The 12,549-nt window shown below is 42.3% G+C and overlaps 1 protein-coding gene across 2 annotated transcripts in view; it reads left to right on the forward strand.

Annotated features, from left to right (window-relative positions):
• Nucleotides 1-12,549, forward strand: part of SLC28A3 (solute carrier family 28 member 3) — a 63,064-nt gene that overhangs the window by 14,563 nt on the left and 35,952 nt on the right. For both annotated transcript variants that reach the window (XM_064361613.1, XM_012472156.2), the window contains exon 2: nt 10,890-10,988. Coding sequence is in view for 1 of the 2 variants with exons in the window: in XM_012472156.2 (XP_012327579.2) it covers nt 10,890-10,988 (99 nt within the window). In the remaining variant the exon portion in view is untranslated. The remainder of the gene's footprint in view (nt 1-10,889; nt 10,989-12,549) is intronic.

The raw sequence follows: 12,549 nt of genomic DNA on the forward strand, positions 1-12,549 counted from the left end.
GCTAGAGGTCAGTGGCCTCTCATTAAGGAGGACATGGGAGAGGGAGGAAAGTGAGGAGCTTCTAAAAAAAGCCAGCTTTGGAGGGGCGGGGGATGTCAGTGGGGAAGGTCAAGGGAGGGGATAGATGAGGGAGGTTAAAAATCATGTACTGAATCATAAAAGGACAAAACATAGGTTCTTCAGGTGAAGAGCTGGGGCTACAGTCAGTCTGCCTGGATTTTCTAGGCCCACCATTTAGGCAGCTCATCTATTTCTCTATACCTGTTTGCTCATCTAAAAAGAGGCATACTAATACTCCACATCATATAATTGCTGGGAAATTAAGGTAAGGTATTGGTGCCTAGCAAATGCTCAAATATCAGCCATTAATCAACCATTTAGTTGGGGATGCTGGTACAGGCCAAACCAAATCTTGAAACCTAGATGTAAAATCTGCCTCTTCCTATAGCAAATAGGGAAATCCATTGATGTGAGACCTATGGAAGTTGCCGGCGTGCCACTCTGCGTTGTCATTGTGTCAGCAAGGGGCTAGGGGAGGAATAGCAGGTGGCGGGGAGACTGGGGAGGGATAGCACTAGGAGAAATACCTAATGTAGATAACGGGGCAATGGATGCAGCAAAACACCACCATGGCACATGTATACCTATTACACCTGCACGATCTGCACATGTACCCCAGGACTTAAAGTATAATAAAATAAAGAAAGAAATGTTTAAGATGGTGGACATGCTAATTACCCTTATCTGATCACTATACATTGTACATATCAAACTATGTACCCCATGAATATGTAAAATTTTTGTTAACAAAAAACAAAATATTGAAAATAAATATATATATATATATATATAACCTCAATCCCTTAGGTCCCTGCCAGTCCAGGAGGGCTTGGCTCTCCATGTCTTGTCTCATCAAAAAACTTTCTAAAGTTATTTTTCTAACATCTTGGGTCATTCTGATCTACTTCCTATTTAGGCAAATGCATTTCTTAAATGTTTTATATACTGTAAATTCGTTCTTTTTTTTTTTCTCCTTTCTTTTCTTTTGAGACAGAGTCTTGCTCTGTTGCCCATGCTGGAGTGCAGTGGACAATCTTGGCTCACCACAACCTCTACCTCCTGGGCTCAAGCGATTCTCATGCCTCCCAAGTAGCTGGGATTACAGGCGTGTACCACCACATTGTGCTAATTTTTGTATTTTTAGTAAAAACAAGGTTTCTCCATGTTGGCCATGCTGATCTGGAACTCCTAACCTCAAATGATCCTCCCTCCTCTGCCTCCCAAAGTGCTGGGATTATAGGCATCAGACACTACGCTGGGTCTCATTCTCTAAGTTTCTAGTTTGAATAATTTACTTTTATTTACTTAGCGCTCATTGGAAAGAAGAGCTTGATGGTCAAGGTGATTTTAGAAATCACCAAAAAGTAACTTTTTTTCTGATGTAGACTTGAGTTTCATTTCATTGAACATGCAGGAAGATCCCAAGTTGTGATACTTGCTGCATAAACCAATGATTGCAGAAGAAAAACATGATTTTGAATTAGCTTAGGGGCTTTTCAAGATGTTCCAAGATGAAGGTATCATTAATGAAGGTATCATTATTAAAGGTATCGTTAATAACGTCATCAATGTCTCTTGAAACTACTTTTATCTCTTCCTCTCTTTTCCTCTTTATTCTATCTTATTCCAACAATAGAATATAATAAAGAGCTAAAGCCATATTTCCCGTTCTTGAATTTAGAAGTCATAATTTCATGACCACTCTGACCAAACTGCTTCACAGACAGGTGTTGTTATACTCTTCATATGTTTTCCATGCTGTAAGTAATACGTAGTGCATAATGTTTCTGAATCTCACAAACTTTAAGGATCAGGAACCCTGAAAAAAAAAGACTTGCCACTGTTGGTCTAGTATGCCCACAGTGAAAGCATTTTTATAAACAAAAAACCATCTATAATCACCTTGCAGTCTGAATGTTGATCCCTTCAGACAGACTAGGAGTTTGCCTATTAAAAACAAATCAAAGAAGCAAGTGAGAGTAAGAACAACCTTGGTTTCAACTGATAGGTTCAAAGAGATTATATCCTTGTTTCTCTTCTTTCTCAGCTACTGGAAGGTGTGCTGGTGAGAGGGTTTCCAGTTCACCGTGACTAAACAGGTCACATCTTTAGAACTTCAAGCACAGTGGACTTTGCTCCAATTAACTCCTAGAAGTAGCGTCTTGAACTTTTTAGTAGTCTTTATCACAACTAAAATTAAGTAATCAATTATATAATTCGTGGTCGAAAGCTTTTTTTTTATTTTTGAGACGGAATCTTGCTCTGTCGCTCAGGCTCGAGTGCAGTGGCGCGATCTTGGCTCACTGCAACCTCAACCTCCTGGATTCAAGTGATTCTCCTGCCTCAGCCTCCTGAGTAGCTGGGATTACAGGAGTGCACCAGCACTCCTGGCTAATTTTTGTATTTTGAGTAGAGACAGGGTTTCACCCTGTTGGCCAGGCTGCTCTTAAACTCCTGACCTCAAGTGTTCCACCCGCCTTGGCCTCCTAAAGTGCTAGGACTACAGGTGTGAGCCACTGCTCCCAGTCGACAGCTTTTCTTCAAAATTCCCTGAGAATAAGGACAATGTATGCAATCCCTTGAACCCCGAGTGGTATCTATCCCATAGTAGGTGCACAATAAATATTTGTTGGACAGAGCCCCAAGGAAGTGCATGTAACATTCAGAGTTAAGCATAAAAGGCTGATACAGCACAGGAAAGGCAGGAGGAACCGTTTAAGTGGAAGCAGGAAACTAGTAAAGTGTGATATCACAAAAGTCAGGGACAGAGCATTTTAAAGACGAAGTAGTCTGTGATACATGATGAAAACTGAATTCAGGGACATGGACTTCATTGTCTTTGGCAAGGGCGATTTCCATGGAGTGGTAACTGTGTAGGCCAGACCAGGCTCAGTGGCTCATGCCTATAATCCCAGCATTTTGGGAGGCCGAGGCAGGTGGATTATTTGAGGCCCAGGGTTCCAGACCAGACTGGCCAACATGATGAAATCCCCTCTCTACTAAAAATTTTTTTTTTTAATTGAGCTGGGTGTGGTGGTGTGTGCCTGTAATCCCAGCTACTCAGGAGACTGAGGCAGGAGAATCACTTGAACCCAGGAGGTTGAAGTTGCAGTGAGCCAAGATCATGCCACTGCACTCCAGCCTGGGCAATGAGAGAGAATCTGTCTCAAAAAAAAAAAAAAAAGTGCAAGCCAGACCGAAATGAGTTCAAGAGTAAACATAAGTAAAAAGTACAGCGAGAAGATGGAGAGAGGATGCTTATCTGTGAATTCTTAGCTTCAGGACAACAAAAAAATTAATAAAGGTGCAAATATTAGCAATCAAGGGAGCAGGGGTTAAGTAATATTACGTATGGGAAAGCACAGTACCGTGGCTGGCAGAGTCGGGAGTGAAGGTGTGGTCACATTGCTCTCAGGACCAGCTTCTCCGTGGGTGATTTCAGACTTCTCTGTTCTCCCTCCCAAATGCACAGGAAGTTCTTACGGCAATGTCTTTCTCTACTCAAAGAAATCAACCTAAGTCAGAAAAGGGCAAGGAACAGTAACGAGAAACTAGAGCCAGTTTAATTAGTCACACATTAACAAACACAAATATCAACAGCAACAGGAAGAGTGAAAGATAACGCAGCAGCCGCAAGGGCGATAGTGTCTTGGAGTGGACAGTTCTGCATTTGTGACCTTTAAAAAAATAATTTTGTATTTTTGTTTTAAAAAATAGAAGGTTGGCCGGGCGCGGTGGCTCAAGCCTGTAATCCCAGCACTTTGGGAGGCTGAGGCGGGTGGATCACGAGGTCAAGAGATCGAGACCATCCTGGTCAACAAGGTGAAACCCCGTCTCTACTAAAAATACAAAAAATCAGCTGGGCATGGTGGCGCGTGCCTGTAATCCCAGCTACTCAGGAGGCTGAGGCAGGAGAATTGCCTGAATCCAGGAGGCGGAGGTTGCGGTGAGCCGAGATCGCGCCATTGCACTCCAGCCTGGGTAACGAGCGAAACTCTGTCTCAAAAAAAAAAAAAAAAAAAAAAAAAAATAGAAGGTTTCGCCATGTTGCCCAATTTGGTCTCAAACTCCCGAGCCCAAATGATCTGCCTGCCTCAGCCTCCCAAAGTGCTGGGATTACATGTGTGAGCCACTGCACCTGGTCCATTATGACTTTTAACTAGCCCCTAGCTCTGGAAACTCTGTATTTAAGAAAGAAATAAAAATATACCTCAATGCATTTGGAACAACGTAACTCAGACCTTTTGGTCTTATTCTTGATATGGTTAATGTCATAGATAAATAAAGCTGAACACTCGTTAAAGTGGTGAAGACGGATTTCAGTGAGTAATAAACTATTGCAATAAGGAAGAGGGCCCAGTGTGACATGAAGTAAGAAATTGGCCTGCCTATCTTACCTGCTACCTTTTCTTTTCCTTCTGATGATTTTTTTTTTCTTTTGAGACACAGCTTTGCTCTTGTTGCCCAGGCTGGAGTGCAATGGCACAATCTTAGCTCACCACAACCTCCGCCTCCCAGGTTCAAGTGATTCTCCTGTCTCAGCCTCCTGAATAGCTGGGATTACAGGCATGTACCACCATGCCCGTATTTTTAGTAGAGACAGGGTTTCTCCATGTTGGTCAGGCTGGTCTCAAACTCCCAAGCTCAGGTGATCTGCCCGCTTCGGCCTCCCAAAGTGCTGGGGTTACAGGCATGAGCCACCGTGCCCGGCCTCTAATTATTTTTTCTACATTGGCAGAAGTTATAATGTTTATAATTTGTTCTAGAATCATAATCCCTGAAATTGTCTTAGATTTTATTATCAAATAGATTCAAAATGTACTAACCCTTTTTTTGTCATAATTTCTCCATTTATCATTTGTATGGCTTCTGCCTCTAGCAGTTTCTTCAAGAAAGCTCATGGAAACCATATTCTAGGAGTACTTGCATGTTTAAATGTTTTTAAAACTCTTATTATAAACCTTCCTTTAAGTTTTCACCTTCAGGTACAGCACTCTCTTTCTTTCTCCTTTTCCTGACATTCCCATACATAGGGGTTTCCTCTGCCTCCTGGCTCGCAAAGTTCCCAAAGGGAGAATGTTAGCAGTGTTCTGAAGCCATAGACATTCCCAGTGTTACAGCCACTCACAGCAAAATACAGAGGCCTGACTTCTTGCCCCCAATTCAAAGATCCCTCAGCATTAGGAGGTCACAGTGAGCTCCAGGCTGCCCACGTGGGGCTCTTGCCACAGGTACCGCTGCTCCTTACCAGGCCTCTAAACCCACACAAGCAGGCAGGTAAAACAGGAACATCTCTGGGAAGTGGTCTAGCTAGTGCCCATTGACTCACACTAATAGTGCCCATTGACTCACACACACCCAAGACTTGAGCCAGAAAGTTACATGAACCAAGTGAGTCAAGACTCATAGATAAAGATCAAAGACTTCTAAAATGCAGTCTTTGAAAATGCAATTGTACCTACGCAAAATCCATTCAGTAAAAGAATAACATTTATAGAAAGGGCCTTAAAACATTGACACTGATAGACGGTAAGAGTAAAAATAGAGTTGGTTTGGGGGCTGATCCCAAACAATTTTGAGAGATCAGATTCACCAGATGTTGATTTTGACAAGTCAAATTTCAAATAGCGAGTACAACATGACTGTAAATGCCCCAGAACAAGCGAGAAGCAAACTAAACCATGAAACTAACAATAGTCAGTGAGCACTTAGTATGTATGCCACTGGATGGAGCCATTCAACTTTGGTAAGTAGGTATTGCCTGCATTCCCATAGAATGAGGTATGAGCCCTCAGAAAATTTAACCCAGATTTGAAACCAGGTGTGACCATGGAACTGAAGTTTTTCATCACAATGCAATCCCAATTCATATAGACAATTTATCAATATTCCAAAAAACAATGGTCCTAAGGTTTATGTGGAGCCCACTTCCTATGACCTATTTCAATTTTGGAATCTTAAGTTACCATTTGAGGCACTTGCTCTATTCTAGTTCCATTCCATGTTCAAATAAATTGATACAGAAAGGTTAGGTCACTTGAAGAAGTTCAAAAAGAAACCACGAAACTGGTAGATGTATTTCTGATACCTTCATATGGGTATCTAAGGCTTAGAACATCTGAACACAAGGGAAGCTTCTTGGAGAAAGCAGTCCCATACTATCTGGTCTCTACTTAGTTTTGGAGATTCTATAAAGCTCAACAGCCTCTAGGAATATCTTTCCATTCATTCAAAAACAGTTATTAAGCACCTCTCTGCCTGGCACTGGGTTATGCACGTGGTATTCAGCAGAGAACAGAGGATCTGTTCAGGGGACAGAGGATCTGGCTGTCTGTCAGGGGACAGAGGATCTGACTTCTCAGCTTAGAGTCCAGTGGATAAGATACAGATTTATAGATTTGCACAGCCCCAAGTCCAATTCTGGCTTCTCAGCTTAGAGTCCAGTGGATAAGATACAGATTTATAGATTTGCACAGTCCCAAGTACAATTGACATCATAGTCCCATTTTTGTCCCTGGTATTGAGACCCGGACACCCATGGCAATGTTTAAGGCATTCCTACTTCTCAAATGCACCATATTAAGTGCTTCCAGGAGAATTGCTTTAAAGGTGTACAGAGATGTGGAAATTAACCAGCTAGATAAGATAAATAGATAAAGGAATAGAATAAGCAACTTTGATCACCAATCTTAGTCTGATCTAATAAGTGTAAAGCCTTCTGGTCAAGGTATATTATCAAATACTTCACAGGACTCACTGTAAAGTGTCAGGCTCAAGAACCATTTGAAGATCTTCAGAGAGACTCCTCGGGGACTCCTTGTCAACATCACATTGGGCCTCTGGGAAATCTCCATCTTTCATAAACCCACATGATCTACATCCCAGCAAAGCTCAGGATAAACATCTCCTAGGTAGCTGGAGTTTCAGCGGTTGCCTCAGGCCTCAGAGCCAGGCTGTGCCCCTCAGCAAGACCACTCATGCAGTCAGAGCAATAAGGGCAGAGCAAATTCTGTAGTGAAGAAAAGCTCTCCTGACCCAATGGTGGCGCGTCTGCAGCAGAAAAACCCCAGCCACAAGAACTGTGTGGAAGCCATGCTGTGTGATTATAGCATGGTGCAGGAGGAGGCTGAAGAATGTCAAACCAGACATGAAGACTTGTCCACAGAGGCAGGAGTCCCCACTCATGTTACTCAAAGGATACATTCCACTTAAAACCAGCATACAGGGCAGGAAGGCCACTATTCTGGCTTGAGAAATGACCACAGAGCCTAGGTATAGCTACAAGTGACCGCAAGCCTCTCCGGAACTTTCAATGCTTCTATAATTTCTACCTTTGTCTTTTAATAACTAGAGGTCACATCAGGCTTTCTAAATTCTAATTTCCAAAAGGAATTTAATTTCTAGGCAGACTATGTCTTTTGATCTTCACGAGGCCCGAAGAATCACCCCTGTATAAGCACAAGATGGTCTGGGGAGGGACAGTCTAGGTTGAGATCCTACCCCAGCCATTTCTGGCTACACAACCCAAATTAACTGATATCTTTGCCTCAGTTTCCTCATCTGTGAAAATGTGGATCATGGTACCCACCTCACAGGCCTCTTTGGTGGATCAACTACAAAATGTAGTAAAGAGTTTTAAACAGTGTCTCCTAACTACTAAATACTGTATCATTTGGTGCAAAATAAAAGCAAAAACCAAAAGTAACAAGGGAGAAGTTAGTTTCATCCAAATAAAGGTGAGGTGGGTGGTACAGTGCCAGTGTGAGCCTGCTGCTCAAGGCTCCCAGGGACCCAAGTTCCTCCCAACTCAGCACTCTGACATCACAACGATGTGGGCCTTGTATCCACGGTCAGTTGGAGCCATCCTCACACCGGGCAGCAAGACAGAGGAAAAACAAAAAGGACCAAGTGCACCTGCCAGCCAGCCCTGGTGGAACATTCCCCGAGCTGCCCCCAATAGGGCATCCTTTCTACTTTCATTTCGTTGCCAGAACCTAGTTACAAGGCAAGCTTGGAAATGTAGCCTTTTACCTAGGTGACCATGTATCAGCAAACATTCTTTGATAAGGGATAGAAAGGGGAGTAATTTTAGAAATTTCCAGTGTTCTAGAAATTATCATATGGTTTAGAAAGCGAATGAAAGGAAGAAAATAAAAATGCTTCTGTCCATCTGTGCCTCCCTGTAATAGCCACATAGAAAATACAAGATCAAAGAGACAGTGGGTAACAAACCCCAGGCACAATGTACTCCTGGTTACTAGGCTGTCCCTTCAAAGGGGGCTCAATCCAGGACCCTCATCTTTTGGCACACCTAATAACTAAAGCTAACTAGAGGAATTAAACGTGGTAAGCTGTAAATGGCCTAGAAATACAATGCAATTCCCTCACCTTTCGTACACTTTCACTAGAGGGATAGATTTTACCATGAGAATGCAGTCATGGTGGTAGGATGTTAAGTGTGCAAAGATTTTTAGCTATGTGGGTTGCTAAATAAATGTAAAAAAAAAAATGGGCTAAGACATGATCCGGGGCCCCATATCCCAGCCCCATGACTCTAATTTGAAAAGAATTAGAAAAACAGTCGCCTTAATGGTCATTTTTGAGGTACCAATCAATATCCACAATAACCCCATTAATTCTGTTGGAAATACTCAAATGGGAGGCATTGTTCTTCCAGAGAATACTAAAAGGCCAAGGTGTATACTCTTCTGGGGGCAAAATAAGAGCATTACACAGTGAAAAACTAAACCACAGGTGCTCTTGTTGCCATTAAAGGAGTGCCCACTCTATCCCTCAACACACACACACACGCACACACACACACCTTTCACTTAACTTTCCAAGGTAGGATCCTGTGTTCCACCAGTAATTTTCAGATCCTGCCACCAGGTGGCAGGAGGAATCAACGTCAAGAAGCTGAATCTCCGAATAGAATTAGAAAATGTCAGGATTCCGGAAGGATCCACAAGAACTTCAAATCCAAACTGTATGAATGAGGGATTTGAAGGTTGGGAGAATGTGACCTGCTCAGTAAGGACCCTAAGGATTAGGCCCTCAGTGACCTGTGTCCTGTTACTCCACCAACTCATGCTTGATTTTATTTTTAACTTATTAAGGAAAATGTTAGCATCCACCAAAGTAGGAGAATAATAAAATGATTTTCTAGGTACCTGCCAGCCAATTTCAGCAATTAGCAACATCCTGACGTCTTCCCATATTATATGTACTTTTCCCTTCCATGCTGTATTATTACTATTATTATTTTGAGACTGAGTCTCACTCATTGCCCAAGCTCACTGCAACCTCTGTCTCCTGGGTTCAAGCACTTCTCCTGCCTCAGCCTCTCAAGTAGCTGGAATTATAGGTTAGTGACACCACGACAGCTAGTTTTTGTATTTTTAGTAGAGATGGGGGTTTCACCATATTGGCCAGGCTGGTCTTGAACTCCCAACCTCAGGTGATCCACCCACCTCAGCCTCCCAAAGTGCTGGGATTACAGGCGTGAGCCACCACACCCAGCCCATGATGTATTTTTATACCAAGGACCCAGGAGTACTACATTGCTGTGCTAAATCAACTTTAAAATCTCTGTGAGTCATTAATTCAAAAAATTGTTAGTGCCTGCTACGTGCAAAGAACTGTAGGATATAAGCAACTGTAACACAAAAGGAAGTGTGGCACAATACTTTGATGCAAGAATCATGTGTGCTGTAAGTTTTTTTCGTGTTTATTCATTCTTGTGTTTCAGTAAGTGGAAAAATGCAATACAACTTGGAATTGCAATATTTGCTGGATTCCTGGGGCCAGAGATCTAAAGTTAAAATCAAAGTCATATACTTGGTCTTTAAAGACACAGTAGTAGCCCTTGGGCTAACAGAAGGCATTTCCTGACCCCATTTATCTGTTACCTCACTCTAGAAAAGGGCAAGTTGGAATGAGATAGGAGAAATATTAGATACCCTAAAAAAGATAGAAGAGACAGAAGACAGGTCAGGTGTTTTTCGCTTCTGGAAACAGCAGCTGAGGGGTCAGGACAACCCTACAAGAGCAAACCTCATTCAATTTCTAAAAGTAAAATCAAGACGGCCTCACACCCACAAAAAAGGGCATTTTTCTCATGATCATTACTACCAGAGATTGCTTTAAACCAATAAAACACATTTTAAAATGTCATAAACCTAACATCCGAGAATAAGATTATCCAGAGTATGGTTTACCACATTTTATTTCATTTTATAAGCTGAAAATCTGTGTCATGTGATAGAAAGGAGAGTGGAAACTTGCCCCTGGTCCCAGCTCTGCCTATTGGAAAGTTATCTGGTCTAGATGAGGGCAATTGTCTTCATTCCTCTCTCTTCCACTGGACCACCTTGGTATCAGAACAAAACAAAGCAAAAGTCATCTGTTACTTTTTTTTTTTTTTTGAGAGAGAGTCTCGCTCTGTCACCCAGTGGCAAGATCTCAGCTCACTGCAACCTCTGCCTCTGGGACTCAAGCAATTCTCCCAAGTAGCTGGAATTAAAGGCGCACACCATCACACCCAGCTAATCTTTGTATTTTTAGTAGACACGGGTTTTTGCCCAGGCTGGTTTTCCCTCCCACTTCAGCCTCCCATAATGCTGGGATTACAGGAGTGAACCACTGTGTCCATTCGATCATCTGTTTCTTTACAAGCCCAGGATTTATCAGCTGTTTGTTGAATCAGATGCTTCGCCTGAACACCCAATCTTTGCCTCTCTCATCCTCCAATTTTCTCTAGGTATTATTCATGCAAGAACAACCGTCTTTTGGCTCTAACTTTAATTTTGCAATCTGCACTTTTTTCTTAGAATGAAGAAAATTTTCTTGAGAATGAGAACACATCAGGAAACAACAACTCGATAAGAAGCAGAGCTACGCAAAGAGGCGAGCACACAAACACCAAACAGGTATGGCAGGACTGTGGTGTGTGACTCCAGTGCCATGGCAACCGCGGTGCAGCAGGCACCTGAGAACGGTGGGCACAGAAAGCATGGCGCCCCGCTGGCACGCAGAGGAACAGATTAAGTGGTAATTAAAGTGTGTGGGCACAGTTGTAAAGAAACACACATGCTCAGACAAAGAGATTTTGTCTTTATCCACCTGTCCTCAGAATTCCCTGATGGGAAAAGCATACCCAGGTTTTCGCTGACACTTCACTATTAGGAGTTTCAAGCTTCATTTCAAGGAAAAAGGCATTGGCTTAGACAAAAGCATCTGAATTTTAAGGTAAATGACAGAAACAAGAGGAACGCTCTAATATGGTTCTAAAACTGTGTCTATCATGCCCTAGGATTCCTTAGTAGCTTTACACCGGTCTGAGGGACTCCTGCTTAATTTCACTTATATGCTGAATTCTGAACAGGAGTTTATTTAAAGATGGCTTCCTGTTGCTAAGAAGGTAAACAAATTACCCATGTAGGTCATCCCTTAAAAAGCAATTCAGGGCAGCGTGCAGTGGCTCACGCTTGCAATCCCAGCACTTTGGGAGGCCGAAGCAGGTGGATCACTTGAAGTCAGGAGTTCGAGACCAGCCTGGCCAACATAGTGAAACCCCATCTCTACTAAAAATACAAAAATTAGCTGGATGTGGTGTTGGTCACCTGTAATCACAGCTACTCTGGAGGCTGAGGCAGGAGAATCCCTTGAACCCAAGAGGCAGAGGTTGCAGTGAGCCGAGATCACGTCACTGCACTCCAGCCTGGGGACAGAGCGAGACTCTCACACACACACACACAAAGTAATTTGGCGTGCCCACTAGTGTGTCATTTTGTGAGGTAAAAAAATCACTTTTTAAAGTAGAAAATTTGAAAAAGTTATTGTAGCAAAATTTGGAAGACCAAAAAAGGCTCGTAATTCAAGAAAAAGAATCAGCGCTGAACATCTTGGAACACAGCTTTTTTTAATGCAAACATACGCCCACGGGCATATGTCATCTGTATTGGAATCATACCATGCATAGTACAGTGTTTGGTAACTGTCTATTTCGCTTAATTGATTACAAAAAATGTTCACTAAATAGTCTTCAACAAACAAAAAAGAAAACAATACTTATGTCCACATAAAAACCTACACATGGATGTTTAGGGCAGCTTTATTTGTAATTGCCAACACTTGGAAGCAACCAAAATGTTCTTCAGTAGGTGAATGAATAAATAAACTGTGGTACATCCAGACATGCAGTGTCTTCCAGCACTAAAAAGAAATGAACTATCAAGCCATGAAAAGACACGAAGGAACCTTAACTACGCGTTACTGGGTGAAAGAAGGCAATCTAAAATGGCCACATACTGTGTGATCCCAACTATACGACATTCTGGGAAATGCAAAACTATGGAGACAGCAAATAGTCAGTGCTTCCCAGGCATTGGGGGAGGTAGGGACAAATAAGAAGATTTTTAGGACCGTGAAACTAGTGTGCCTGATACTACAATGGTGGACACATGTCATCATACATGTGTCCAAACCCAT

This window comes from Aotus nancymaae, unplaced genomic scaffold (genome assembly GCF_030222135.1).
Source record: "Aotus nancymaae isolate 86718 unplaced genomic scaffold, 86718_ANA_hifiasm-v0.15.2.pri h1tg000041l, whole genome shotgun sequence".
NCBI classification, from domain to species: Eukaryota; Metazoa; Chordata; class Mammalia; order Primates; family Aotidae; genus Aotus; species Aotus nancymaae.